The sequence below is a fragment of the Cnephaeus nilssonii genome (assembly GCF_951640355.1).
Source record: "Cnephaeus nilssonii genome assembly, chromosome: 5".
NCBI lineage: Eukaryota > Metazoa > Chordata > Mammalia > Chiroptera > Vespertilionidae > Cnephaeus > Cnephaeus nilssonii.
The window spans coordinates 15,058,571-15,085,777 of NC_137076.1; the positions used below are offsets into that span (position 1 = coordinate 15,058,571).

The 27,207-nt window shown below is 48.5% G+C and overlaps 1 protein-coding gene across 7 annotated transcripts in view; it reads right to left on the reverse strand.

The window, feature by feature from the left end:
* The window catches only part of SLC39A14 (solute carrier family 39 member 14), a 54,179-nt gene extending 31,705 nt beyond the window's left edge, over positions 1-22,474 (reverse strand). For 2 of the 7 annotated variants that reach the window (XM_079771314.1, XM_079771318.1), the window contains exons 1-2: positions 22,322-22,474; positions 15,929-16,088 (exon numbers count right to left, since the gene is read on the reverse strand). In XM_079771314.1, coding sequence (XP_079627440.1) covers positions 15,929-15,956 — 28 coding nt within the window. In that variant the 5' untranslated portion in view covers positions 15,957-16,088; positions 22,322-22,474. Of the gene's footprint in view, positions 1-15,928; positions 16,092-16,523; positions 17,537-22,321 lie in introns of those variants that run through there. The other 5 variants (XM_079771315.1, XM_079771316.1, XM_079771317.1 and 2 more) reach the window with 5 other exon arrangements.
* Positions 22,475-27,207: the final 4,733 nt, after the last annotated feature.

Here is a 27,207-nt window from a genome sequence, read left to right on the forward strand (position 1 = left end):
AAATTCTCTTCCCCTACAGCTCCTAGGCTGCAAACCGTACAGCATGCTGTTGTACTGAACCACTGTACGCAATTGCACTACAACGTCACGATGGCTACAATAGGAATTTTTCAGCTTATAATCTTAGGGAAGTGTCATATACGCAGTCATGCATTGACCGTGATGTCGTTATGGGGCATATGACTAACAAGAAGATCAGCATAGGGATAGTTAATTGGTGTTCCTGAAATAGAGAACCTGAGAATGGAATAGAGGGTACATTTCAAGATAAATATGAGATTTCCCTGAAATGAAAAGAAAAAAAAAACAGAATCTGAAGATTTAAATAACACACTGTATTCCACAAAAATGTGATGCAGACAGAATGCTCAACACAGACAGACAGACAGTTCAGTGAAGCTACTGAAGTGTAAGACCTTTTCAGGCATCCAAAGGAAACATTTTTTTGCACCAAAATATTTTATTACAAAAATTGTTAAACATACTAAACTTATTTTAAGTTGCAGAAAATGCAGGCTGCCCTCGTCTTCCTCATAGCAACGTTCAGTATCACAAGGAAATGCAACAATGTTCACACAATTCCAAGAGAAAAGAAAATATGAACCACGGATATTATTCTCAACCAACATGAAATGCAGCTTAGTAATACATTTTTAAAAAGGAGCCCAGGAATGCAGAAACCATGGTAAGATGACTGATGGTAAGCAACAAACCCTTTAAATAAGAAATAATAATTAAAAAAAAAAAAAAAAAAACTATGGGGGCCCTGGCTGGTGTGGCTCAGTTGGTTGAGCGTAGTCCCATGGACCAAAAGGTCGATGGTTCGCTTCCCCGCCACGGCACATGCCCAGGTTGGGGGCTCACTCCCCAGTTAGGGTGCGTGAAAGTTCCTCTCTCTCACACCCAAGTTCCCCCCCCCTCCCTTCTTCTCTCTCTAGAATCAATAAAAACATATTTTAAACAATTTTTTAAAAACAACTATGGGGATTATGGTTATAGAAAAGAACCTAAATGTTATAAAAATGGACGATTTAATAATATAATAAAAACAAGAGATGGGAAGAAAGGAAATGAGGAAAAAATGTGAAAATGGGAATGTATTCATTTTTCATGGCAAAGAGTCAATCAACAGTGTTTAAAATGGAAACAAGTAATTATAGCGATGACTCACAAGGTCTTATTTTTCTTAAATATATTTTTATTCATTTTAGAGAGAGAGGAAGGAGAGGGAGAGAAACACAGAAAAGCTGCTTCATGCCTCCTACTGGGAACCGAGCCTGCAATCAGGGCATGTACCCCAACCAGGATTCAAACCAGTGACCCCTCCGTGAACAGGACGACGCTCAACCAACTAAGCCACGCTGGCCATGGCACAAGGTCTTTTTTTTTCTTTCTTTCTTAACCTTAGTGGGGTCTTTGAGGAAATAACCTCTCTTATGAAAAACACGTTTCTTTAAAGCTTAATAATTCCTTTAATTTTGCTATGGTTTTTGTATCTACCTTTCTATGTCTGTCTGTGAGTATGCCTGGAAGATCATCTGCAGTAATGTCCACCTAATATTAGTGATATTTCTGTGTGGTGAAATTTTGGAGTGTTTGGTTATTATTATTATTATTATTATTATTATTTTTTACGTCAAGTCACTGATGTGTCCCAACGGGTGGTGGGGGTACGGCATTATAAAAAAACATGCTTGATTATTTTTATAATCAAGGAGCTAGGGAGAATTTTCTAAATATGGCGCAAAACCTAGACACGGGAAAAGCAATAACTAATCCAGTTGAAAACAAAAACTGCCAAGTGTTCTACAAATAATTAGTATATTCCCAGTATTGCTGGTCAACTAATATACAGGCATCGGTGCAAGTCCCAGCTGACCCAGGAGAATCCAGTAGTCTCTCAGCTCCAGCTCAGGGCTCGTCATGATCGCCCTCCAGGCTCTCTGGAGTCCAAAGGGCTTTGAGAAAAACGCTGGACCTCCACACCCCCCCAATGAGCCTGGTCGAGAGGCCTCTCCTCTCAGACAGGCTACAACCCCCTCCCAAGCACAGTGCAAATATTCCAGCTTAAAAGCCAGGCCAAGCCGCCCAGGATTCAATGAGCCCTTTCTTTTCCTGTCTCCTTGGGCCTCCCTGCTGACCGCTCTCGAGCAGACCCTAAAAGGATGTGTTCTCTTCTTCCAGGTCCCACCCTCAGAACCTCAGCCTCCAGCTTTGGCCCAGTCAATGGCCGCCCAGGGTGGGAGATTTCGGTGGGCAGCACAGGAGGGCTGCCAGGGGGAGGGGGCGGGGGTGCCTAGAGGCGGCAGCTCACTTACTCTCCTCATGAAACCTCATGTGGCTGGGAGGGGTAGGATGAGAAAACATTAAAAAAAAAAAAATTAGTGGTGACCCAGAAGCAGGGAACAAAATTAGAACCGGCAGCCTGCTGCTCACTGACCAATATTTACTGAGCTCCCCACTGCGTGTATCGCGCCTGTGAGAGGGAGGGCAGCCAGCACAGGCGGCAGGGATGGCTGATTTAGCCACATGCTGGGCCCCAAGTGAGGACCAGCAGGGGACAGAGGGAGTGCATTTGCCTGGCTCCACTGTTCCAGCCGGAGCCTGGGCTTGACAAAGCAAAGAAGTCCTCCAAAACTAACTGCCTGTGTCAGGCAGCCCAGTGAGCAGCAGCCAGCCTGCCAGACACCCCATCCAAAGCCCTCCCCCCCGCCAGAGGCATGGCAAGAGTCACCCCGATTCTCATCATTCATCCATCAACATTTCCCAGACACTCAATTGCAAAATTCTGACCTGTTGTCCTTGTAAGTCCACTCCTGTTTGTCAGGCCACGGGGCCCAGCATGTGGCTTAGGAATCATGGTACTATGCACATCTACCACTTACATCACCCACTGGAAGCAAATCCCCTGGCTTGTTATTCAGGGTCAAATCAGTAAGTAAAACATATGGTCTAGTGGCTAAATCATACGACGAGTTGGGCAGCCCTGGTTTCAAATGAGGGGCCTGCCACTAACTTACCATGTGACCCCGGCACAATTACACGCCCAACCTCATAGGGGGACTCTGGTAAAAGAGGGCTTAAAGGTACAGTGTACACGGTAGGTCTGTTCCTCTCCCCTGTCCTCCAAGTTCTCAAGCCTATCCCTTCACCTAAACCTGACTATTGCAGGGGCAGCTCAACTACCTTTTCTCCCAGGAAGCCTTCTTGGCCCCCCCTCTGAACACTCTTCTCCAACTACTGTGGACTCCCACTGACCGCTCTCCCACAATGCCCTCCGCAGACTTGTGTTCTTTAAAGGCCAGGAGGGCCCTCCCCTCCCTTGCTCTTCCCCAGGACACAGAGGGGAGAGCAGAGAATTCCTGCTGGAAGATGGGGAGCCCGGCTGACGAGGAACAGCTCAGCACCTCCCCCCACCGGGATGCTAACTCTCCAGGCCCCACGGACCAAGTTTAACCCTGAAGTCAGTTGTCATGACCTTTATTGCTCTTCTCTAGACCAGCGGTCGCCAACCTTTCGGACCTCACGGACCACCAGTGACCCGCGGACCTCTGGTTGGCGACCACTGCTCTAGACTAAATAACCTCCATTCCTTCGATTTCACCTACATTCACTGAACTAAAAGCTAGCTACACCTCCCAGACTTTTACAAAGTCAGTCCAAGAGTCCATTCGCTTAGCAAACACTCACTGCCTACCAGTTTCATACCAGGAATCATGCTAGGTGCTGGTGATGTCTAGTACCTGCCCTCGCAGATAAGGGAAAAACAATTCAACAAGTAACTTGCAAGAACGATGAGGACATGGGTTATGTTTTGGTCAGGGTTCAGTTAGGCAATCGGAGCAGGAAGGGAATTTGCATGCGGTATTAAATGGCTTAGAGAATCATCAGGAAAGCGGGAGAAACAGAATCTAGACTGAGCTACTCCCCAAAATCAGTGCAGAGCCGGGCTGCCAGGGAGCTGGGGCCCTCCACCATCAGGTATGGTCCAAAGAAGCGGCCCGCTCAGAATTATGTCACCCCTGCCATGACCCACACCAGCAAAATGGATGTCCCAGAGCCCATCTGGAGGAAGGGGGTGGCCACACACTTAAGACTGGGTCAAGTGCAGGCAACTGGCAGAGTCACACGTGAATTTTAGTGCAAGGATGTCTGGAAAGCATAGATATTGATTCTCTACTTCTAGTAGGCTGTCTAAAATGTATTATCCAAAGTAGTGTACTTGGTAGTGAAAGGAGGCACTGTTAATAAACATGCCAGGACAACAGGAGTGAGCCACATGGTTTCCTTCACGGGGGTGCCTGTGAGCAAGCCCACCCACACCACCCACCACAGATCACGATGAGGCGGAGTGCAGGAAGCTACAGAGAACACAGTGGGGCAGGCAAACCTAGTGCCAGGGGTCAGGGAAGGCCTCCAAAAAGAAACATTATTTCAGCAGAGACCCGAAGGGCGGTAAAAGTGGGCCAGGTGCCGGTGCCGGTGAAGGTGAAGGTGAAGGTGAAGGTGAAGGTGAAGGGGGTGGAACCAATGGCCCAGGAAGACGCAGCTGCATTTGGAAAGGCTCCGTGAACACACGCATCTGAGAACGTAAGAGTCCAGTGTGGCAGGCGGACTCGAGAGGATGCGGAAGGAACCAGGGCAGGGAAGGGCCTGTAGCCATGGCAAGGTGCTGGACTTCGTCTGGGAGGCAGTGGGATCGTGTTCAGTAGAGATATGGTCAGATTTGAGGTTGTGGTATGTCCATGTGGCTGCAGAGTGTAGAATGGCCTCAAAGTGGGTGAGAACAAAGCGGGAGTCCAGGTAGCAGGCTCTCTGGGGTCCAGATGGGAGGACGCAGCATGCAACGGCGTCTAAAGAGCCAGGCTTCTTTCTCCGGCTTCACTCCAGCCTGGGCCTCCCTGCCTTTGGGCTGCTGGCCTCACAGCTTCCCACTGAGGAACTGAATAGGCTCCTTTAAGTGGCCACAGTGGAGAAACAAGCCCCTTCACTGTCCTCATCGCCCGAAGGATCCGGGTGAGTGTGAGAGGGCCGACCACCCCCATCGCCTCCTAAATCAGCCTGAGGCTCGTCTGGCTCACGTCTCTTTCCGTAGCAGGAGAGCCGTGTATAAATGCCAACTCCAACGCCTTTGGCAGCAACACTCTGGGGGCAGAATTTGCCACCCAGGCTTCTCACAAGAAGTCTCTCTGTGATCCCTTCCTCCCCAAACGGGTCAGAAGAAGACTCTGAGCCGAGCCCCGGGCTCCCTCTGGGAGGTGAGGCAGGCCCTTCCTCGACAGGAGCCTCGATAAGACAGCACAGCAGGCAGCGGCATGCTTGGGTTCCCTGGAACAGTGAACCTCTCTCTAGTAGGAGACAGGCCCCAGGGCAGTTCCACTGATGTGCCTGCAGCAAAGACAGACTCTGCCTGCCCCCGCAGGCCCGCCCGGCCTCCCTCCCTCCCTCCCCGCCTGCCTCAGTGCCCCTGCGCTCCACTGCCTCCACCTTCACACCCTCCCATCCTGAAGCCCCCACTGCTCCTCAGACTCCGACCACACCAGCCTCTACAGCAGAGATGCTGGATTCCGTGTAATCATTTCTCTAAGGAAAGCGGTTCTCCAAGTGTGGTCCCTGGACCAGCAGCATCACCACCACCTGGGAACTTGGAAGTGCAAATTCTCAGCCCCACCCAAACCTGTTGAATCAGAAACTGTGTCGTAAAAAGCCCTCCAGGTGACCACGATACACACTACGCTCGGGAAGATCTGGAGCTTTCCTGAGATCTCCGGATTTCTTCACCAAAGAGGGCAAGAGCCACTGATGTCCAGGGGTGGCCCCTTCCCACCCAGCACTCAGCCTCTGTGCCCTTACAGCTCACAGGCACATGGCCAGGCCCCCCCTCTCCCCCCTCCCCCCCCCCCCCCCCCGTAGAAAAGCACAGGCTGTACCTTCGATTTCTCAATGACCATAAATATTATCAGCAGAGCAACGAGTGAGCCCTCCTCCCATGAGAAAGAGGGTTACCGGGGAAAAAAGAAAGAAAACCCCCTGATTTCCAAACTGGAGTGAGAAAGGGGGCAGGAAAGGGAGGGAAATTGAGCAATGGCATTCCTGAATCCTAATTCCTCCGTTTTCCCTCCCACTGCCCAAACTTCCCAAGTGGCTCGTTCTCTGCCCCCAGGTCTCTGGCAGTCACCATCTGATTACGGGGAGAAAGGCCTTCCCTCTGTGGGTCTCTGTAAGTGACCAGAGCGCCCCTCTCGCTAAGATTCCCGAGAAACCACGAGAGCCCGCTGCCTCGTGCCTCTCATTCCCACTCTGTCACACCCCCTCCAGCCCACCCCATCCCACCCCACCTGGATCAAAGCACTCACCAGCTACCATACACACCTTCACTCCCTGTGATGTATGTAAAACACATACATCACAAAATAAATATATCACTCCCCTCCACCCAACAACGAAGATTACTTCCTCTGCCTGGCAGGCAGCCAAGGGTCCCTCCAACTAGGCTCCTCCCGCCTTTCCCCCTCACCTCCATACTCTCTTGCCTGGAATCCTGGGCTCCATCCAAAATGCCCCACTCCTGCCCCTCCCATCTCCCCGCCCACCCACAGGACTGGAAGTCTGATTAACATCTGTTAGAAACATCTGTCGGAAAGCTGCATGTACGTGGACGTGTTCCAGACACTCCCTCCACAAGTGTGAGGGCCTGGATGTGAAAGAAGGATGAACTACAGGAAGAAGCGCCATCCAATCCGCCCTCCCTGCCCCAAGTCCTGGCCCCTGGGAAACGTTCTCATCTTCCTCTGAACCCCGCCCCTCTGTCTCAGTGGCACGCTGTCTTAGAAAGACAGTTCTAACTTTCCGTGAACTCCCTTGGTTGTTTCACTAACAATCCTAGGAGGCTGGTAGGATCTGAGTAAGTACTTGCCACATGAATATGTAAATACAAAGGCATAAAGAGTAGCTCAACTGGTTAGAGCAGCTCAGTTGGTTAAAGCCTCGTCCCAATACCCCAAGTTTGGCGTCCCAATACCCCAACTAAGCAGTTCAATCACCGATCAGGGCACATAAGTGGAATAACAAATCAATGTTTCTTACTCCCCTTCCTCTCTCTCTCAAATCAATCAATAAAAAATAAATAGAACGGATACACCCTCACCTTCTCTACAGACGACAGAACGGCGGGGACAGACTTCACTGGAGATGCAGTATTTAGGGCCCTGGGGGCTTCTCAAAGCTCCTCCCTGTCCAAGGGGCAAAGGAGAGCATGACGACCCCGACCCTGTGCCCTCCTGGTCCTTCCGCCGCTGCCAGGGCATCAGCTCTGGAGAGGCTGTTAAGGGCACTCACGGACGGAGTCCAGAGCCAAGGCCGCGGGTTTCTGGCTCCTGTCACATTTGGATCCAGAACAGGGCCAGAGAAAGACACACAGAGGCAGTCACCCTGCCTCAGGCTAAACTACCCCATGTGGGCTGTGAGTGGGTACGGCGGCAGTCTCAGACAATATGGTGCAAAAGAAGCAACTTCCCGAACAACACAACTTGTGCCCATATTTCCATCGGCAATTCCACTCCCCTACCTCCTACAGACTGCTGTCTATTAAAAAGGGATCAACATTCTCGCCAGACTTAAAGGCTTACTACCTCTCTGGTTAACCCCAAACCCAAGGGCAATCGTATTGCCACCTGAGAAGGGTTTCTGATTTTCGTTTGGAACTCAGACATGCTCTTATTTGGGTGATTTTCAACGAGAGAGAGAGAGAGAGGCGGGGGGGTGGGGGGTGGGGGGAGAAAAGAGAGATGGACATGAGAATTCTTACGGCAGCACTTTTCACAGTAACAAAAACCTTGAAGGTAACCCAAAAGCCCAAAAGCAGGAGAGTGGCTGAATAAACAAACCCATCCTCACAACAGAAGCATATGCAACAGAGGACGGACTACAGAGTGCTAACACTGAGTGCTACTCATCCTCCGTGACCTCTCCCCTCCAAGAAGAGGTCACAGATTGCTACTCATCATCCTTGACCTTTCCTCCAGGAAGATTTGGAAGGAACTGCTGTACCCTCCCCGAGGACAAGAGCCCATTCCAGTTTTCCTTGTAAAGCCGACACACCACAGGGCATGTGGAGGGAGGCAATGCTGAAATTCGAGTTGAAATAAACTCTCGTAACCAGCCTTCCAGCTTCCACTGGGCACCTATCCCCATACTGTCAGAGTTCTTTCTTTCTCTCTCTCTCTTGATCGGCTGCCTCCTGCACGCCCCACTGGGGACTGAGCCCGCAGCCCAGACATGTGCCCTGACCGGGAATCGAACCGTGACCTCCTGGTTCATAGGTCGATGCTCAACCTCTGAGCCACACTGGGTATAACAGATACACATGTAAAGTACCCAAATCTTAAATGTAAGGCTCAATGAAAGAGTCATCCTTTTAAAGTACAAATCTGATCACAGCACTTTCTTTGCTTTAAACCCTCCAATGACTTCCCCGTATAGGGGGAATAAAATCTAAACCCCTATTTCTGGCCTATAAATCACTGAGTCATCTAGTCCTTGCTGACTCCGCTGACCTTTATTACTAAGCCCTCTTCTCACTGGGATCCAGCCCTCCTGCCCTCTTTCTCTCCCTTTAACACATCAAGTGCATTCTGACCTCAGGGCCTTTGCACTTGCTGTTCCCTCTAACTTAAATGCTCTTCCCTTAGATCTTCATATCATGTCTCAGTCCAAATGTCACCTCCTCAAAGTGGAGGGCCACCTGGGCAAAAAAAAAGGGGGGGGGCGGGGGGAAGCCCACTCACAGTCATTCAGAACCCCAACACCCTGTTTTATTATCTTCTTAGCTATTATCACCACCTATTATGGTCTCTCTTTTTTTGTTTACATATTTAATATCCTCCTACTAGCCTCCTCGGTGGTGGAGACTTGGCCTATTTTGCCTCCTGCAGAGCCTGACGGAGTGAGTGCCTAGCAGGGAGGCTGCCCGAAGGATTCCTGCTGAACGAGTGTGCTAATTCCCCTGCCCACCGCTCAGCCTAGAATTCTTTTGTGCTGTGGTCTCTACCCGCAGTTGAACTACAAGCATCCTCAGGGGGGGCAGGACACCCTTCTCCTGCAGCTCCAACAGAACTGAAGTCGGAGTACAAAACATAAGGTAGAAAAATGAAAGAAAAACTTCAGGGGGTCCAGGAGGAAGGTGGTGGGAGAGGCAGGCACAGGCCGGCAGCCTCCCTCCCCCACAACCCTGAGGGCCCGTGAGTGGAGAACAGGGCACCACCTGACGACCCTCCCGAAAATAACACATTAACTCTTCCCTGCGGCAGGGGCAGAAAAGCAAAGGAAACCCCGCAAGTACAGGCTGTTTCTAGAATTTCTCAGCTGCTCATGGAAATTCTGAGTCTTGGTCCCGTTGAACACAGCCTCTCTCGTCGTGCCAACGACACACATCCTGAAACGCGGGGGGAGGGGCTCGTGGGCCGCTGCCAGGAGGGAGTGGAGTGAGAAGCGCCAAGGTCACAGGCACAGTCTGGCCAACAGCGCTGTGCACACGCCATGGTTTACCGAGGGTCAAGGCCTCTGTCCGCGGGAGGTACCCCCGCCCGGTGTCTGCGGGATGTCAGGGGGCGGCCGACAAGAGGGGAGCAAGAAGCGGAACAGAATCTCTGTCCCTGGGGCTGGTCAGGTTACTACCGAGGGCACTTGGCTAGTGGCTGGAGCCTGGGGGATGGGTGACTTTGTACTGGCTGCACCTTTCTGGGAAAGCTGAGGAGAACGCCTGTGGCTTGCTGCCCCTGGAAACTACCCAGGGACCTGGTCTCCTGGGAACTTGCTGGGCCTCTCATATGGAAAGCCTCCAACATCAGGGAAATGGTCAGCACTGAAATACATACACGCCCATCAGCGTCCCCTGGTCCTGGGAGGACAAAGCACAGGACCCACCATCAGGGAGCCGGGGAAAGGACAGGGACAGGAAGGGACGCCAGGGCTGACCGCCTCTGGCTCACGTGCTGGGAGGAAGGGCAGGGCCAGCCGCCTGAAGGCCGACATGGCTCCACCGTGTGCAGAAAGTGAGAGTCCACGGGGGGCTGGCTCGGAGCCCTCTGGTTTCCAGGAAAGAGGGCCGACAGTACAGCCTGCTCCCTGTGATTCACAGGACTCGCACATGTACCACCCGCCTTTTCTCACACAGGCCAGCCTTTCAGGCTTCCAGTAAAAGACACAAGGGAAAGAACTGTGGCTTGGGCCTGTCCTCCCCCCCCCCCCCTTCCTTGGGGAGGCCAGCCCAGCAATCCTGGGGGTGCTGGGTGGGGAGTGGTGGTGGTGGAGGCCTTCAGGTGAGCTGGCTGCCTCCCCGCCCCCCGCCCCTACCAGTCCGCAGGGCACAGGGAAAGGCCCTAAGAGGAATAGGGGATCTTACCAGAAGAAAAGGAATCAGTGGGATCAGGAGCAAGTTAGCTGGGGACAGTCTGTGCCCCCAAGACAGCAGTCAAAAATATTTACTAAGAACTTACTATACAACTTGCTAAACTATCCTTCTGAAGATTCACTAATTTAATAATCCTACCATCTGTGTGGAAGTGTGGTGGGCAGTGAGTCAGACGTGAGCAGAGCAAGGACAATAGGCCAGATAGAGAAAGTCACCAGGATGGAAAGCCCCAGGTGCCTAGCAAAGGGCCGGTGTCGGGTGGGACCTTGCCCCCAGGGTGACTTTTCCTCCCCAGCACACAGCTGGTCATTTGGTTTGGACCCCCTGATGCTTCCTCCCTAGAGATAACATCTAGGCCTCAGTTGTATTTCAGCTCCAAGCCCAGAAAAGCAACAAAACCAGACAAGTGGACTGCATGGATGACCTGCATTACATAATGACTAGAGGCCTGGTATACGAAATAAGTGCACTGGAGGCGGGTGTCCCTCAGCCCAGCCTGCACCCTCTCCAATCTGGGACCCCTAAGAGGATGTCCGACTGCCACAGGACATCACAATCCAGGACTCTCAATCCAGGACTGCTGGCTCCCAACTGCTCCCCTGACTGCCAGCCTGATCAACGCCTAACTGCTCCCCTGCCGGCCTGATTGCCCCCAACTGCCCTCCCCTGCAGGCCTGGTCGCCCCTAACTGCCCTCCCCTGCTGGCCTGGTTGCCCCTAACTGCCCTCCCCTGCAGGCCTGGTCCCCCCCAACTGCCCTCCCCTGCCGACCTGATCGCCCACAACTACCCTCCCCTGCTGTCCATCTTGTGGTGGCCATCTTTGACCACACAGGAGGGGGCATCTTGTGCAAGGGCATGAGGGTCAATTTGCATATTACCTCTTTATTAGATAGGATTCCCTGCCCTGGCATCAACCAACCAATCAGTAGAGACCCAGACTCAGAAAAGACACACCTGGAAAGCTGCTGAATATTCAATTAATATCTCCCCCTGGGACCTCCACTAAAATCTCCACTCTTTTTTTTTTTTTTTAAATATATTTTATTGCTTTTTTTTACAGAGAGGAAGGGAAAGGGATAGAGAGTTAGAAACATCGATGAGAGAGAAACATCGATCAGCTGCCTCCTGCACACTCCCCACTGGGGACGTGCCCACAACCAAGGTACATGCCCCTGACCGGAACCGAACCCAGGACCCTTCAGTCCACAGGCAGACGCTCTATCCACTGAGCCAAACTAGCCAGGGCAAAATCTCCACTCTTAAAACCCTTAGGACAGAGGACCCACTGGCTCCCTCCCAGAAGCACCATTCCCACCCACCCCCATCTCTGCCTTCCCAACCCCTCCCCCTTCCCCCAAGGGCATGGGCATTACTTCCCTCACTCCCAAGCTCCGAGAGCCTTCCTTGACCTCTATAACTTGTTTCTTAAGCCCATTTCTTGTAGGAATTACTTTTCTACCTCTGTGATTTTGTAAATAAATATTCTCTTACAGTTTGGGTCTTGGCTCTGAATTCTTTCCTAGCCAGAACCCAAGGTCCAGTGTGACCCCACCAGCCTAACACCTGGTGCAGTTCCCGCCACCTACACCTTAAGGACACCTGTTGTATAAGATTTTCACCCATGCTGAGTACTAAAACAGTATTCCATGTTTGCCAAATTGGTTAAAAATCATTCTTATAATCTCTTCATTTTCATTTCTTTGATTACCAGAGTGTGGATCATCACATTTTCAGGTTTACTAACATTTATATTTCTGCTTTTAGTAGCATGCCTGGAACATCCGTTCCCACCCTGAAATTATAGAAATACACACCTATATTTTCTTGCCTTTAAAAAATTTAAATTTCTAATTTGTCTAGAATTTAATTTTGGCATAGAGAAAGAGAATCTATCTTTTTAAATAACAGTTAGCCAATTATCTCAATACTGTTTAATGAATATCCATTTCCCTTGTAAACCTCAACCATGCAGTCGATAGAAAGTTAGAAATTGAGGTAAAGTCAAATCTATCCTTTGCACAGAGAGGCCACAGGTGGCTGGTCTAGCTAATGACAGGTAAGAGCACAGCGTGGGTGCCCTCTCTTTCACTTCCTCCTTCCTGCTCAGGGGCACAGGCTGGCAAGTAACAACCACGAGGTCAAAGTCCACTGTGCTGAGGATGGCAGAGCAGACAGATAACTGGAGAGAGCCTGGGTTCCTACAGGCCTCACGCAGCAGGAACACGGCCTCCCACGGTGCTTTACTATCTGGCAATCAGCACTGGCTGCACGATGATGTCATTTGCATCTAAACACCCCCTTGTAATACATCCATAATCCTTTTTTCCCCCTTCATTTTAGAAGAACTGCTAGGATTTACTGTTACTTGCCAGGCATTGTGCTAAGCAATTTGTTTTCATTATCTCATGTGATCTTCTCAACCAGACACATTTTGCAGTACTTCTCCAATGGTAAGTATCAAGGACAGCTTTTCTGAGCAGGGAGAGACACTGCCTTACCTGTGCGCCTCTATAAGACAGCTCCCTATTTCAGAAACATTAAAACAACAAAAAGCATCTTAAAATTCAGCAAGCATTTTACAGATGAGGACACTGAGGCTAAGTAGGTTCGCTCAAAACCACACACTTAGTAAGAAATAATTCCATTATTGGTTGCTGAATTCCTACCCATACTGAGGTCTGTTTTTGGATGTTCCCATTCTGTTCCATTTACCTGACCCTGTGACGATGTCACTAATTTTTTTCTTCATTATTATTTTTTTTCTGGTAAAGCAAGTCCAACTTCACTACTTCCTTTTTAAAACTGTTTTTGGCTATCCTTGTACATGTCTTCTTGCAGGGGGAAAAGAAAAAGAAAAGAAAACTTAAAATTATCTTACCAAGTCTCAATACTTCGTTTTTGGGAATTCATCCCAGGGGAATTATCCTGAGTGGGGGAATTCGGCTTTAAGGAATTGACGGAAATGTAGGCACAATAACAAATATCTATAGAGTGCCAGGGGAAAAGGCAATGAACAAAACAGACAAAAATCCCTACCCCATGGAGCGTGCAGTCTCACTGCTCCTATTAGGGACACATACAATAGAATGGGGTTGCTAAAGTAAGGTAACTCGTATGGCAAAGCTGTTTGAATACAGAGATTAAGAGTTTGGGCTCTGAGTGAGAGACCCCAGTGTGAATCCTGAATCCGCAATTCACCAGCTTCAAGGCTTGGGTCAAGTAACAACTTCAAGAAGACTTATTTTCCTAATTTAGAAAAATAAAGCTACCAACAGTCCCTCCTCACAACAGTTAAGAAAATTAAATGAGATACCGAATATAAATGCAGGGCCTGATGTACGGTAGTTGTTCAACAAATGCTAGTTATTTGGGAGAAGACAGTTCATATGTTAACTGAAAAACGAGGGCTTACAAAGCTATGTACGTCTTTCCTTAAAATGTGTACATTCGTAGAAAAAGACTGAATAGATATAACAAACTGTTAAACCCACTGGTGGGTTTAATGGTAACTTATCTTTTTATTTATCTGTGTTTTCTCTCTCTTTTTAAAAATGTTTTTATTGATTTCAGAGAGGAAGGGAGAGGGAGAGAGCAGCAGAAACATCAATGATGAGAGAGTCATTGATCAGCTGCCTGCTGCATGCCCCGCACTGGGGATTGAGCCCGCAACCTGGGCATGTGCCTGGTCCAGGAACCGAACCTGGTTCATAGGTTGACGCTCAACCACTGAGCCATGCCAGCTGGGCCATCTGTATTTTCTATGGAATACTTTCAGGAAAGGGGAAAGGCTTAAAGATGACCATGTGGGAAGGCATGCTTCTCCCCTTTGTAAGCTCTTTTAGAGTCTGGAGGTGGATTCCAGCACTAACCTGGCTGGTTAGTGTTCTGAATCAGAGCTACCTGGGTGAAATCCAGTGTCTGCACATCCAGTTCTGACAGATCAACCTTGCTCGTTTGGGCACTGGTCTGACATTTCAGGACTGCTGGACTAGACACGGACCACCTACGACATCCTGTGATTTATCTGAACTCTGTAAAGTCAACTCCGCCTCTCCCTCTTGTGGTACCAGACCTCAGCCTGCCCAGCCTGCAGGGGAACTGACAATGAGAGCTCCTCCCACAGATGCAAGTTGTTGGTCTTGTGGAGTGCCTGGGTCCTAAGAACGCAGGGCCTCTGAAGCCAGCTTTATAATTTATACCCACTTGCTTCTCAGATTTGTGTCAACCTGAGGGGAGCAGGCAGCCCGAGGCTGGGCCCTCGGCTCAACAGCAGCCAGGCCTGCTTTCTGTCTTAGGTTTAAAAAGAAATCTTCTTTCCTGTGCAGCTCTGTGAACCAGAGTTTACAAAGGACATTCCTCCCATCCTGAAGGCGGTGAGTTGAATAACATCCCCCAAATCCATGTCCACCCAAAAGTGCAGAAGGTGACCTTTTGGGAAATAGGGTCTTTGCAGATATAATTAGGATACCCATGACTGGTATCTTTACATGAGGAAGGAGGAGATTTGGACGCAGGCACAGAGAGAAGGCCACGTGAAGACGACAGAGATGTGTGAGTGATGTTGTCACAAGCCAAGGAACACAAACACCTGGGGCCACCAGAAGCTGGAAGGATTCTCCCTAGAGCTTTGGGGGGAACGTGGCCTGGCTGACACCTGGAGTTCACAAACCAAGTTTGTGGCAATTTGTTAGGGCACCCCTAGGAAACTAACACCTTGTAGCAGAATTTATAAGACCTTTGATCTCAGGCTCCCTCGCTGTGGTCAGCAGAATTCCCAGATGACCCCCAATGACCCTCACCCTTGTGTGTGGGCAGGACCTGTAAATATGATATCACTCCTGCTATTGTGTTACATTATGCAGGCAAAAGGGATTCCGCTGGGATTAGCGGACCAACTTAGCTGACCTGAAGACGGGGAAATTATCCTGTAATGGCCACAACTGATCAGGTGAACCCTGAAAAGGGACAGGCCTTCCCGGCAAAGGGGATGTGAAGCATGAGAAGGACTCAGCATGGGAGAGAGAGTGCCTTCCAGTATGCAAGTGCAGCAGACACCAACTTAACCACGTGACCCAGGAAAACACCACCAGGAACAGGACACTGACACCCTGACCTGATGCTCTGAAAAGGAGGCAACATCGTGACTGTGATATTCTTGCCAACAATGCACAACCTCGTTCTAAGAAAGAACGAGAGGAACTGTCACAGACTGGAGGAGGCCAAAGGGAAATAGTAACTAAACGCAATGCGGGGTCACAGATCAGATCCTGGAACAGAAAAAGGATATCCGTGAAAATATCGGTGAGATTTAAATAAGGCCTGTGGCTTAGCTAATGTGCCAATGTCGATTTCCTGTCTTGGTAACTATCCTAAGGGGTGAGGGATAAAAAGGCACTCTGCTATATATATATATTTTTAGAACTTTCCTTGAAGTCTAAAATTAGTCCCAAATAAGAAGGTTGAAATAAAAGGAAATGGTTAAGTAAATTAACAGAGGCTGCCTCAGGGTTACAGACCTTTTCTCGCATGCATCTTTATGCTCATCTTTACAACAAGTATGCGTTACTTCTGATGACCAGAGGCAGAGGCTGGAGTAAGTGGACTGGGGCAAACGATGTCGGTTTGGGGCCAAGGAACTGTTCTAGCCAAGAGCAGGACGGGCCCCGAGACAGAGGGCTGCTAAAACAGAGCAACAGTCTTTATAGGGAAACAGAAACTATTGGTACCCGAGACCCCACAGCCCTTTAAAGATGCTGGGCCCAAACTAAATTTCTAGCCACATCACTTGTCCCTCCATCAGCCACTCTGGCCTATATTGGCCACCCCTGCTCCAGGAACAAGCATCGTTGTCATTCATGCATTATTCACACAACTCTCCTTGCCAGGACTCCTCTCCTCCCTCTCCCCCTTAACCTGCCTTAATTCCACTTCCAGGAAGCCTTCCCAGACCACTGCTGCCCCAATTGCCTCACCTGTCCGCTCCCATCCCGCCACCCTCGCCCCGCCTCCTTAAGTGTCTCTTGTCTGCCTCACTCAGTGGAGCTTAAGGAATGCCACAAGACAGCAGGTAACTTCCCATGTGTACTCAGCTCACCTCCTCACATATCTTACCAGCATCTTTAGAGGAGCAACAGTGTTAGTCTGTCCTCATGGAGTGGAGGCGCTCTTGTAGCTGAGCGCCATGGGCCTGGACAATGCCTTCCAGCCCTCCTGCACATCCCTGCAGCCCACAGGCCCCCGGTCACAAGCTGAGGATTTACTGACCAGGAGTCCGTGGTGCCTATTCCCAAAATCCTTTACGCCACTTCTATTTGTTTTTATGACTGTGATTGAGTTAAACAGTAACTGGACTATAAATGCAGAGAGAAACAGCTTTGATGATTTCTACAGAAGTAAAGGAAGTGTTCTAGAACAGCAATTCTGAAATCGTGGCCTTGGAGGACCCCTGGGTCACTGAGACCATTTCAGGAGGTCTGTGAGGCAAAAACTACTTTTCTTATAATGTTAAGATGTTAAAAGCTTTCTCTTTCTCATTTTTCAGAAGCTACAGAAGGTGTGATGAATGTGTGCCAGGTAGTTTTCAGTTTTCTAGAAATTTCTAAGGTCAAGTTTAGAGTACAGATATATACGTTTTCAGCCCTGGCTGGGTGGCTCAGTTGATTGGAGTCGTCCCGATGTACCAGGGTTGCGGGTTCGATCTCCAGTCAGAGCACATACAAGAAGCAACCAATAAATGCATAAACAGGTGGAACAACAATCGATGTTGATGTTTCTCTTTCTCTCAATTAAAAAAAAAATCAATAAATATATACATTTTTAGAGATCATCTCATTTTGTTCAACTGAGTATTTACTATCAAACTTACATCATACCTATTATAATTTATCTAACTATCTACACTAATAAAAGTGTAATATGCTAATTAGACCAGATGACCTTCCGGAGGAAGCCGGGGCTGCAAGGGAGGCCTACTCTTGCACGAATTTTGTGCATTGGGTCTCTAGTCTAACAAATAATTATTTTCAAATCCTAAAGATATGTAAAAGTATAAAAAACTTTATTTTGAAAGTTATTTTTCATAAAAATACGCTTTTTACATTAACATGTAATGACCTGTTTTTGTTATTTTAAATGAATAACTATTTTTAAACTTGTTTTAATTTTTACCATGATAAATATCAATAGGTATAGCCAAATAAGCAAAAGACAGTATTAAGGAATCCTAGGATCAAAAACTTTAAAAACTGCTCACCTAGAAAGATGTGTTACAAATGAAAAAAAATTTTTTAATTAGGTGTATGTGTTAAAAAAAGTAGAATTCTGTATGTGGACTGGTTTGCAAATGTCTTTTTTTTTTTTAAATGAAAACTAATTAACAGACGTGTACATCCTTTCCCCAGCAATTCCACTTCTGAGAATTTCTTCTTTAGTCACATTTACACAATGTAGGAAATGCCATTTGTACAGTTTTCACTGCAGCATTGCACATAATAACAAAATACAGAAAACAACCCAAGTTGGGAAGAGAGGGAGAATATACGCTGATTAAAAATTTACTGTACTCCCATATTCTGGAATAATATGCAGTCACAATAAAAGAATGGTAAAAGTATTCTATGTGCTGATATGGAAAGATCTAATATAGTTAGTAGGTAAAAAAACAAGATGCTAAACAACGTGTCTAAAATGCAAACTTACAGCATTTGTAAGATGTTTCACTGAATACTGAACACGTGTGACTTTTTAAAATTTGTGTTGCTTTTTTTTTTTATTCCTTATCCGAGGATGTGTTTATTGATTTTTAGAGAGAAATGGAGCGAGAGACAGAGAAACATTATTGTGAGAGAGAAACATCAATCAGCTGCCTCCCTTCTGCCCTGACGGGGATCGAACCAACGGACCCACCCAGCCAGGGCACATGTGTGATTTTTTAAACTGTCTTTTTAGTTTTAGCCTTTTGATTTTCTTATTGTTGTTAATCCTCACCTGAGGATATTTTTTCCCCATTGATTTTTAGCAGAGAGAGAAGCATCGATGTCTCACATAGGATGCCTTCCGTACGTGCCTGGACCAGGCCTGGGGATCGAGCCCTTGAGCGGAATAGAACCCGGCCAGTCCGAGGGCTGATGCTCTAACCACTGACCAAAACTGGCCAGGGCTAGCCTTTTGGCTTTTGAGCTATGTGAATATATGACCTGGTGAAAAACATTTAATGGGGGGGAGGGGAAAGAGAAATCCCAGGTAATACACGTGGTGTGATTTTTATATACAAACAATTTGCAAGTCTGATTAAGGGATGTAGAGACCCAAAGAAAAGGCCCTGGCCCAAATCAAAGCTTTGGCAAATAAAAATAAATGCACGTGTTTTTAAGGTAAAATAAAATGTTTAAAAACCTGGAATTTTTTTTTTAATTCCCAACTTTTGGCTGTTCTTATTTTTTTTAATGTATATTTTTAAATTGGTTTTAAGAGAGGAAGGGAGAGGGAGAAAGAGAAACATCCATGTGAGAACAGAACATTGATCTGCTGCTTCCTGCATGCCCCCCGCCCCCCCTCCCTCCGGCCCGGGAATCAAGCCAGCAACTTGGCATGTGCCCTAACTGGGAATCAAATCAGCAATCTTTCAGCATATGGGATGACACCCAACCAACTGAGCCACACTGGCCAGGGCTGATGTTCTTCATTAACTACTGATACTGAATGCACTGACCAAGAGCCTTTAAGAACCCACTATTAATAAATTCAAGACAGTCATCTCATTCACCAAACCCCAGACTCTCCTGGGCCTGATGATGGAGAAAGGTGAGGAGGCCTGAGCAGGCAGTCAGATCTCCGGTTTCCAAAGCAAGGAATTTGGTTTCCCAGGGCTGGTCATGCCAGGCTCTCTCAGGCTGATTCTGTGGCTGCCCTTCCTCCCACCTTTGTGGGAGCCCCAGAGGGCCCACGGGGGCTCTGCCTCTGCATCTCAGCTGGGCCCACCCAAGGATCCCCCCCCCTCCGGGAGTCTCCACAGCTGCAGGCAGCTCGGGCTTGGAGACCTGTGGTGAGGCTGCCCTGCTTGTCCCCTGGGACGGCACGAGGCCCCTGGCTGGCAGCAGACTCTGGACTCCTTATCTGCTGGCACCCTGCCAGCCCGCCAGCCTGGAGGTCAGAGAAGTCTCTCTAGATATCTAATGAGTCCTGGCTGGGGCCCCGCAGCATGACCCCTCCTCACCCACTTCCCACCCTCCCATGTCCCCAGGGAGTCAAAAAAGAGAAAGAAGTTGCGGGCTTCTCCAGGAGAAACTTCTCTCCACACAAGCAAAGTCACTCACCTCCCCCCCTGCGCCCCCAAATGAGCAGAGACAACTGGCTCCTTCCTTTTCACATTTTCAAGGAAAACACTAGTATTATCAGCCATTTCATCATCACATTTAGGAACAAAAATGGAACTTTTCTTTGGTCTTCACCATCAAGCCTCTTGGCTGCTTGCTAGCAATGTGACTTGGGACACGCATTAATCTCTCTAGATCCAGTTTCTTCAGTTGTAAAACAAAGGGGCTACACTTGAATCTTCCCAAAGTCCCTCCAGTTCAACATCCTATAGTCTGTGGTTCTGCAAAATGCCCGAGCATTTTGATATTTTTCAGGCATCAAATGGGAACAGACTGAATTATTTTGGCAGAATGGGGAGAAGGTCCCCATTCCCAGACATATACAATCTATTCACAGCACTACTCTTTGGATTCCAAGATGCTGTAAATACTTGCCATGGATTGAGGTTGCTCCTGGAATAGAGTGGAGTGTGAGCAGGTAAGGGAAGATGGAGGTGAGAAGGGGGTGAAAACAGAACCAGTCCAGGGACTGATATATACTGCACGTACGCACGCATGCGTGCACAGTCAGGCCTCCTGCCGTTTTTTATCAGTCCCGAAGAGGCGTTTCCATTACCTGAAGAAATCAGAGCAGCTCCAAAAACTTCACGGTGGGAAAAGAAACTCTTTCCCCTTTGCCCAGTGAATCCATGGAGCAATCCCTGGCCACAGAAAAGAGGACTACACAGACAGTCAGGAAACTGCACCCATGTTCCTAAAGAGGAGATGAACCAACCTTAAATCTGGGCTCACCCCACTCCTACAACTCAACCCACCTATCAGCTTCTGGGACCCTAAATAATCCAGTCCATCCCACAGAAATAATGATGATGATGATAAGGAGAATATCTCTACTATGTTCCAGACACAATCACAACATGCTGCCTGGTGATGAGAACAGGCCCAGAGATTACGTATTTCTCCCTGCTGGACAGTGAGGGGGCCAGGATTTGAACAGATTCATCTGGCTCAAAAGACAGCATTCTTCTGCTACATGATACTACCTTTTAGCAAACTGCTCAAGTTCTCCGTGAACTTAATTGAACCCAACACTGGGACCTCTTCTTGCCTTGCTACCTCTTTCTTCATGCCTGTATGGATGTTCTTTCTGCCCAACACGAGTGTGCAGGAGCTGGGCCTCAACTCTCTTTGCATCCTGTGGTGGCCGGTGCAGAGCCAACCACAGACTAGGCCCTGAATGACCACTCGGAATCATGGGGCTTCTTCTTGCCCAAATGATAAGGCCAGTCATTCTGTGTTTGGTGCCCTCCCGTCAACCTGCAAACCAATGACAGGAAGGGCAGCACCAGTCTATCTCCTGGTCTCCACACAATTTATTAAAACTCACCTCTGAGTCTCCAACAGACTACTAAAAGTTTTGATTCTGGACATTCCCTTGCTTCACCAAGCTCCTCTGTTTTTACGGTTCTTGTTTTAAGAGGTAAGGATTGACGGATAAGAAACCACAGATCTCGTCAGACCTCGGCCCTGACCTTTTCCCATGGACACAGGGCAAGTTAGGAGCGGAGCTGGGACAGAGGCCAGGTCAGCAAGGCCAGTCCCCACTGCACACTGTCATTACCACGTCCAGCGGCCTGCCCACGGAGCCTGGGTTTGTTTCCTAAGGAAAAGTAACTAAAGACAAACCCAAGCCCAGGGTGGCTCCAGGAGGAAGGGTCCGGTCAAAGCGACTCCCACATCCACCTTCCTTAGGCCCCTCACAAATCATGCTCACAGGCCCTGGCAGACGCTAAATCCTCAAGACTGTAGCCACAATCCAGAGCTGATGATATTTTCTTGGCTTAACTGGACCTCAGGATCACAAGATGAAAATGCTTGGGTGGCTATTTTGTCCTATTGCCCTAAACCACCAAGAGAGGGCAGCCTAAACCAGACCACCTAAATTGGTCGGTAGCGACCAAATATAGCTAAAAAGCCATGCCCTCTGGGCAAGCCAGGTCGGAGTTGGCTTAGTCCCTCCTTGCCATTCTCCATCTCCTGCTACCGGCCAGCCGGAAGATTTGGGTCATTTATCTTCAGCTGGGACACGGTCTGGCCGAGGTGAGGTGGGGTCCACCGTTGCTGGAAAGCCAAGTACGGACACCAGTGACCCTTCGGGGCCGCCCCAAGAGCTGCCCACCAGATTTGGCCATCTCCTCCCCACTTTTCCTGGCCTCGCGTCGGTGAGCTCCAGGAAGCCTTCCTGAGCCTGCAGCGCGGCTTCCCACATTCTGACACCTTCTCCGACTCCCACATCCTGCGCTCTCCAGCCCATCGGACCGCACCTGCCATCTCCCTTCCCTCTCCTAGTAACCTCACGGGGCACCTCGCCAGGTGTCGCCTCCATCCAGCGTGCGGGCCCGTGTGCGGATCCTCCGGAGCGACTCCCCGGTCCAGCCCGAGGCTTCAGGGACTGCGGCCGGGCTTCAGTGGCTCGGCGCAGCCGGGCCCCCACCCCCACCCGGTGACCAGAGCCCGGAGGCGCGCTGCTCCTCGGGGTGCCGCCGCATCCCGCCGGGCCCGCACGGTCCCGCCCGCGCGCCCTCCGCCCCTCACCTGAAGCTGGGGCGGACGCCACCGGGCCCGTGCAAATTCACAAGCCGGGTCCTCGGCGGCCCGAAGCGGCAGCGGAAGCGGCGGCGGCGACAGCAGCAGCTCTGCCCCGGAGTCCCCGCAAGGAGACCGCGTGTCCTCGCCCCCCTGCCTGCGTCCGTCCCCGCCACGCCGCGCATGCCCGCTATATAGCCTGCGCGTCAGCCTGGCCCCGCCCCCGCCCCCGCCCCGCCCCGCCCCGCGCTCCCCGGGGCCTGCCACGTGGGGCCGCCGCCTGCCGGAGGGCTACGTGCCGGAGCTGCCAGCCAGCTGCGGGCTAGACCCGGGCCCGCATCGGCCTTGCCCCGGGCGAGCCAGCGCCCTGCTGCGCCTCTAGGCCCTCGCCTGAGACCTTAGCTCGCCCAGATCCTACCTCACATCTTAGCTCCATTGGGGTCATCTTCTGATGCTTCAGTCCCTGCTTCTTTCCCTGCGGCCGCACGGGCTCCTCCTCCCTCGGGAAGCCTCCCATTAAGACTTCCTCGCCACCCCCATCCCACCCCCACCCCCAACCTCTTACATGGAAAGCTCTCACAACCGGCCCTCCATCCCCTAGGAGTAAGACTGCTCCTCACCTGACATGTATATGTATATTTTAACACATCTAATTAATATAAAAAGCTTCTCTCTCCCCTCCCCAACTCAATTCTGAAATATACCCCAGAAAGGGACGCACCCAGACTGTTTCTTCTGTCAATTTCCCACCAGCCAAAAGAACAAAAATTTCCTGTTCACATGCCAAATAAACTATATTACACTCACTTTTCGAGCTCGGTGTCACTACTCCCCCAAATGATCAGGCTCTCTAAGGAGCCAGGTTTCTTAACCCAAAGCCGGGAGAAATGTTGATTTTTGTGTGAGGACTGTTTTAGGAATCTCTTGGTAGTGCGATAGTCCTATTGAGATGGATATCAGGCCTCGGAAATGCTAATTTCTTGAGAAAATAAGCCACCCATTAAACTATCACTGTCCTGTTGTTCTGGACATCACTATTACTTCCTCTACTGCAAAGCCAGCTGCCACCTGGGTCTAGGAGACCAAAAAGAGGGGACTTTTGGCAGAACTGTGGCTAGTACCCACATCCCTGTTCTAGCTCAGTGGCTGGTGCCAGCCAGTCTGCATGTGCACAGGGAACGGGTTACCGCATCCCACTGTGCAGGTCCTAGAGAGAGGACCCCCAAGATAGCAGCAGAATGGAAAGGAAAACAGACCATGTCTGGAGCTGTTGTCAGGAAGAATCAGGCTGGATGGCAGCTTGTCCCTCAGGACTGGGCAGAGAGGGGGAAAGAATGCATGAAGCCAAGCCAGAACAGGCAGATTGTTTATGCCACTCTTTAAGAGACTAGCTAAGCCCTGGGTTTTTCTAAAATTCAATTATCCTCACCCTGCAATTACAGAGCTCCAGTGGGTAAGGGATGGAGTGATGTTACTCTCATTTTCCAAGTGATTTCAAAATAATATTATCTCTTGCAGAATTTCCCTCAGAGCCCTGTCATCTTTGTAATAACCCTTTATATTTGTGTTTCTTGGTTAAATGTGAAGTATTTTTCAGACATGTCATCCATTTGATTTTGTTTTTAATTTTTAGGATTTTTAAAATGTATTGATTGTGAGAGGAACATTGATCAGTTGTTCCATTTATTTATGCACTCATTGGTTGATTCTCATATGTGCCCTGACTGGGGATTGAACCTGCAACTTTAGCATATCCAGATGACACTCTAACCAACTGAGCTACCCGGCTAGGGCAATCCATTTGGGATTTTTTTTAAAATATATATTTTATTGATTTATTACAGTGAGGAAGAGAGAGGGATAGAGAGTTAGAAACATCGATGAGAGAGAAACATCGACCAGCTGCCTCTTGCACACCCCCTACTGGGGATGTGCCCGCAACCAAGGTACATGCCCTTGACAGGAATCGAACCTGGGACCCTTCAGTCCGCAGGCCGACGCTCTATCCACTGAGCCAAACCGGTTTCGGCTGGGACTTTTTTTTTTTAAAAAAAAAGAACAGTTTAGTGATTTTTAGAGAAACATCGATGTAAGAATGAAACATCCATGGATGCTTCCTCCACACCCCTACCGGAATCCAGCCCAAAACCCAGGCATGTGCCCAGACCCGGTAATTGAACCAGCAATCTTTTGCTGTACAGGACAATGCCCAACCAACTGAGCAGCACTGGCCAGGGCCATTTGGGATTTTTAAATATATATATATATATATTTTAATGATTTTTTACAGAGAGGTAGGGAGAGGGATGGAGAGTTAGAGAGAAACATTGATCAGCTTCCTCCTGCACACTCCCTACTGGGTATGTGCCCGTAACCAAGGTACATGCCCTTGACCGGAATCGAACCTGGGACCCTTGAGTCCACAGGCTGACGCTCTATCCACTGAGCCAAACCGGTTAGGGCCCATTTGGGATTCTTAATCTCATCTTCAAAGGGGCTGTCAGAAATGGTCCAGTCTTTACTACTCCTTCCTGTCCCTGCAATTCTGAGAAAAGGAATGAGAAACTCACCAAAGATTAAGTAAAACAAGCATGTTCTAACACATAGAGCTCTGAAAAGTATGAAGGCCATAAATATATATTACAAAGGGTGTGAATCTCTTCTGAAAATTGAGGTCCAAAAGCAATCCCATCACTTTTCCAGGTCAGGTGTCAATACTACACACAGGGGAATAAGGCACTTGTCAGAGAGACAGTTGGGGAGGCAGGACAAGACACCCACCACAGGGCCTATCACAGCATTCTCACTTATTTGCAACCAGAGGGAAGGTAGAGCTGCCAAAGTCCACCAAGGCTGATAAGCTATCTGTATTCCATTAGGGGAATACAATTAATTATTAACATAGCTTGAAATCAAAAGGTCTTACTCTCCATATCCACCCACACACAACTTTCTGTAAGTATACCCTAAGGCCATCCTTGTCGCTGAGTAATTAGTGCTCAGTCTTGCACACCTAGTACCAGGTTTAGGGACCCAATTCTTTCTTTTTCTCTACCTATATTAGCTATGCCCCCTTTTCCACTCATTACCTCACTTCCACTTGTCAAAATTCTAACTCTTCAAAGCCACCTCCCTTCAGAAAGCGTCTAGATTTTTCTGAAGTATTATCTGATCTGCCCTTTCAAATATTTTTTAGTGTAACCCACATTAAAAAATAACTTATATGGCAAGTAACAATATAGCAAACAAATATTTTTTAAAATTTCTTTAGTATAAGCACTGTACTGATATTTTATATTCTATTTCAATTTTTTAAACCCTGCTGGAGTGGCTCAGTTGGTTGAGCTTCAGCTCATGAACTGAAAGGTCACCAGTTCAATTTCTGGTCAGGGAACATGCCTGGGTTGCAGCCTCAATCCCCAGTAGGGGGCATGTGGGAGAAGCCAATTTATGTTTTGCACATCAATGTTTCTCTCTCTCTCTCTCCCCCTCCCTTCCTCTCTCTCTAAAATGAATAAAAATATATTTTTTAAAAGTGGTAACAGCCCTGTCCGGGTGGCTCAGTTGGTTGGAGTGTCATCCTGTACACCAGAAAGGTTGCAGGTTCGATTTCCAGTGTGGGCACATACCTAGGTTTCAAGTTTGATTCCCATGGGGGCATGTATAAGAGACAACCACTCAATTTTTCTCACATTAATCTTTCTCTCTCTCTCCCTTCCTCCCTCCCCCTCTCTTTAAAATCAATAGAAAACATATAATCTGGTTACAATTAAATAAATAAAAATAAATAAACAGTGGTAACAAAACCTCTAAATATATTTCATGACCCATTTTGGGTCATGATCCACAGAATTAAAACATTTTATATGGCTTATAGTACTTGCATTTTCCCCTTCAATTTTTTTAACTTCTATTCCTAACTTAATTTGTCATCTTTTAAAAAATATGTTTTTTTTATTGATTTCAGAGAAGAAGGGAGAGGGAAGACAGAAACATCAATGCTAAGAGAGAATCATTGATTGGCTGCCTCACGCATGCCCCACACTGGGCATCAAGCCCAAAACCCGGGCATGCACCCAGACCCAGAATCGAACCATGACCTCCTGGCCCAAAGGTCAACACTCAACCACTGAGCCACGCCAACTAGGCCTAATCTTTCTTGATTACCAAATATTTCTGTATATACATGCATTCCCTAAACATAACATCTTGCACATAACAGATTCTCAATAAATATTTGTTGGATGAAAGAATAGACTAGCTCACTACGTTTGATGTTGGGTAATATTTAAAAGAACTAAGCACAAAAATCTGACATTTCCAGGACTGCTATTTCCCTCTGGCAAGATACCATACCTACCTGATAAAGGATAAGCAGACAGATTTCCTGTAGCTGAAGAGAGTGACCAGCCTTGGGAAAGAAACCAGAGAAATGAGTCCCCCAGCCTTGAGTGTATATAGTGTGGGACTGGGGACTAAGAATATTAAAGCACCTCTGTGGTCTGAGTCAACAAGGTAGGCAACTTGATTCCCAGTGAGGAGACAGAGGGAAGCTAGGTAGTCAGGAATTAGGACCACTGGAAGAGAAATGAAACCAAAAACCCAACTAGGCAGAGTTACTAAGGCACCTCAACTGGGCAGGGAAGGAAAGGTGTGCATGAGAGGCATGAACTTTAAAATGTATGAATGTTGCTAAGGCAGACAGCTTGCAGGTGACCAATCATAAGATAGTAAGGCATATAAAATAAACCAATCCCAAGGATGTTGCTAAATTCTTTGAAAAGACCAATCAGGAACTAACAAGCATATATACAAAAAAAGTGTGTGTGCTTCCTCTCCTCTCTCCCCTGCATGCTAGGTTCTTGGATTGATGACAGGAGATGCATTGACTCTAC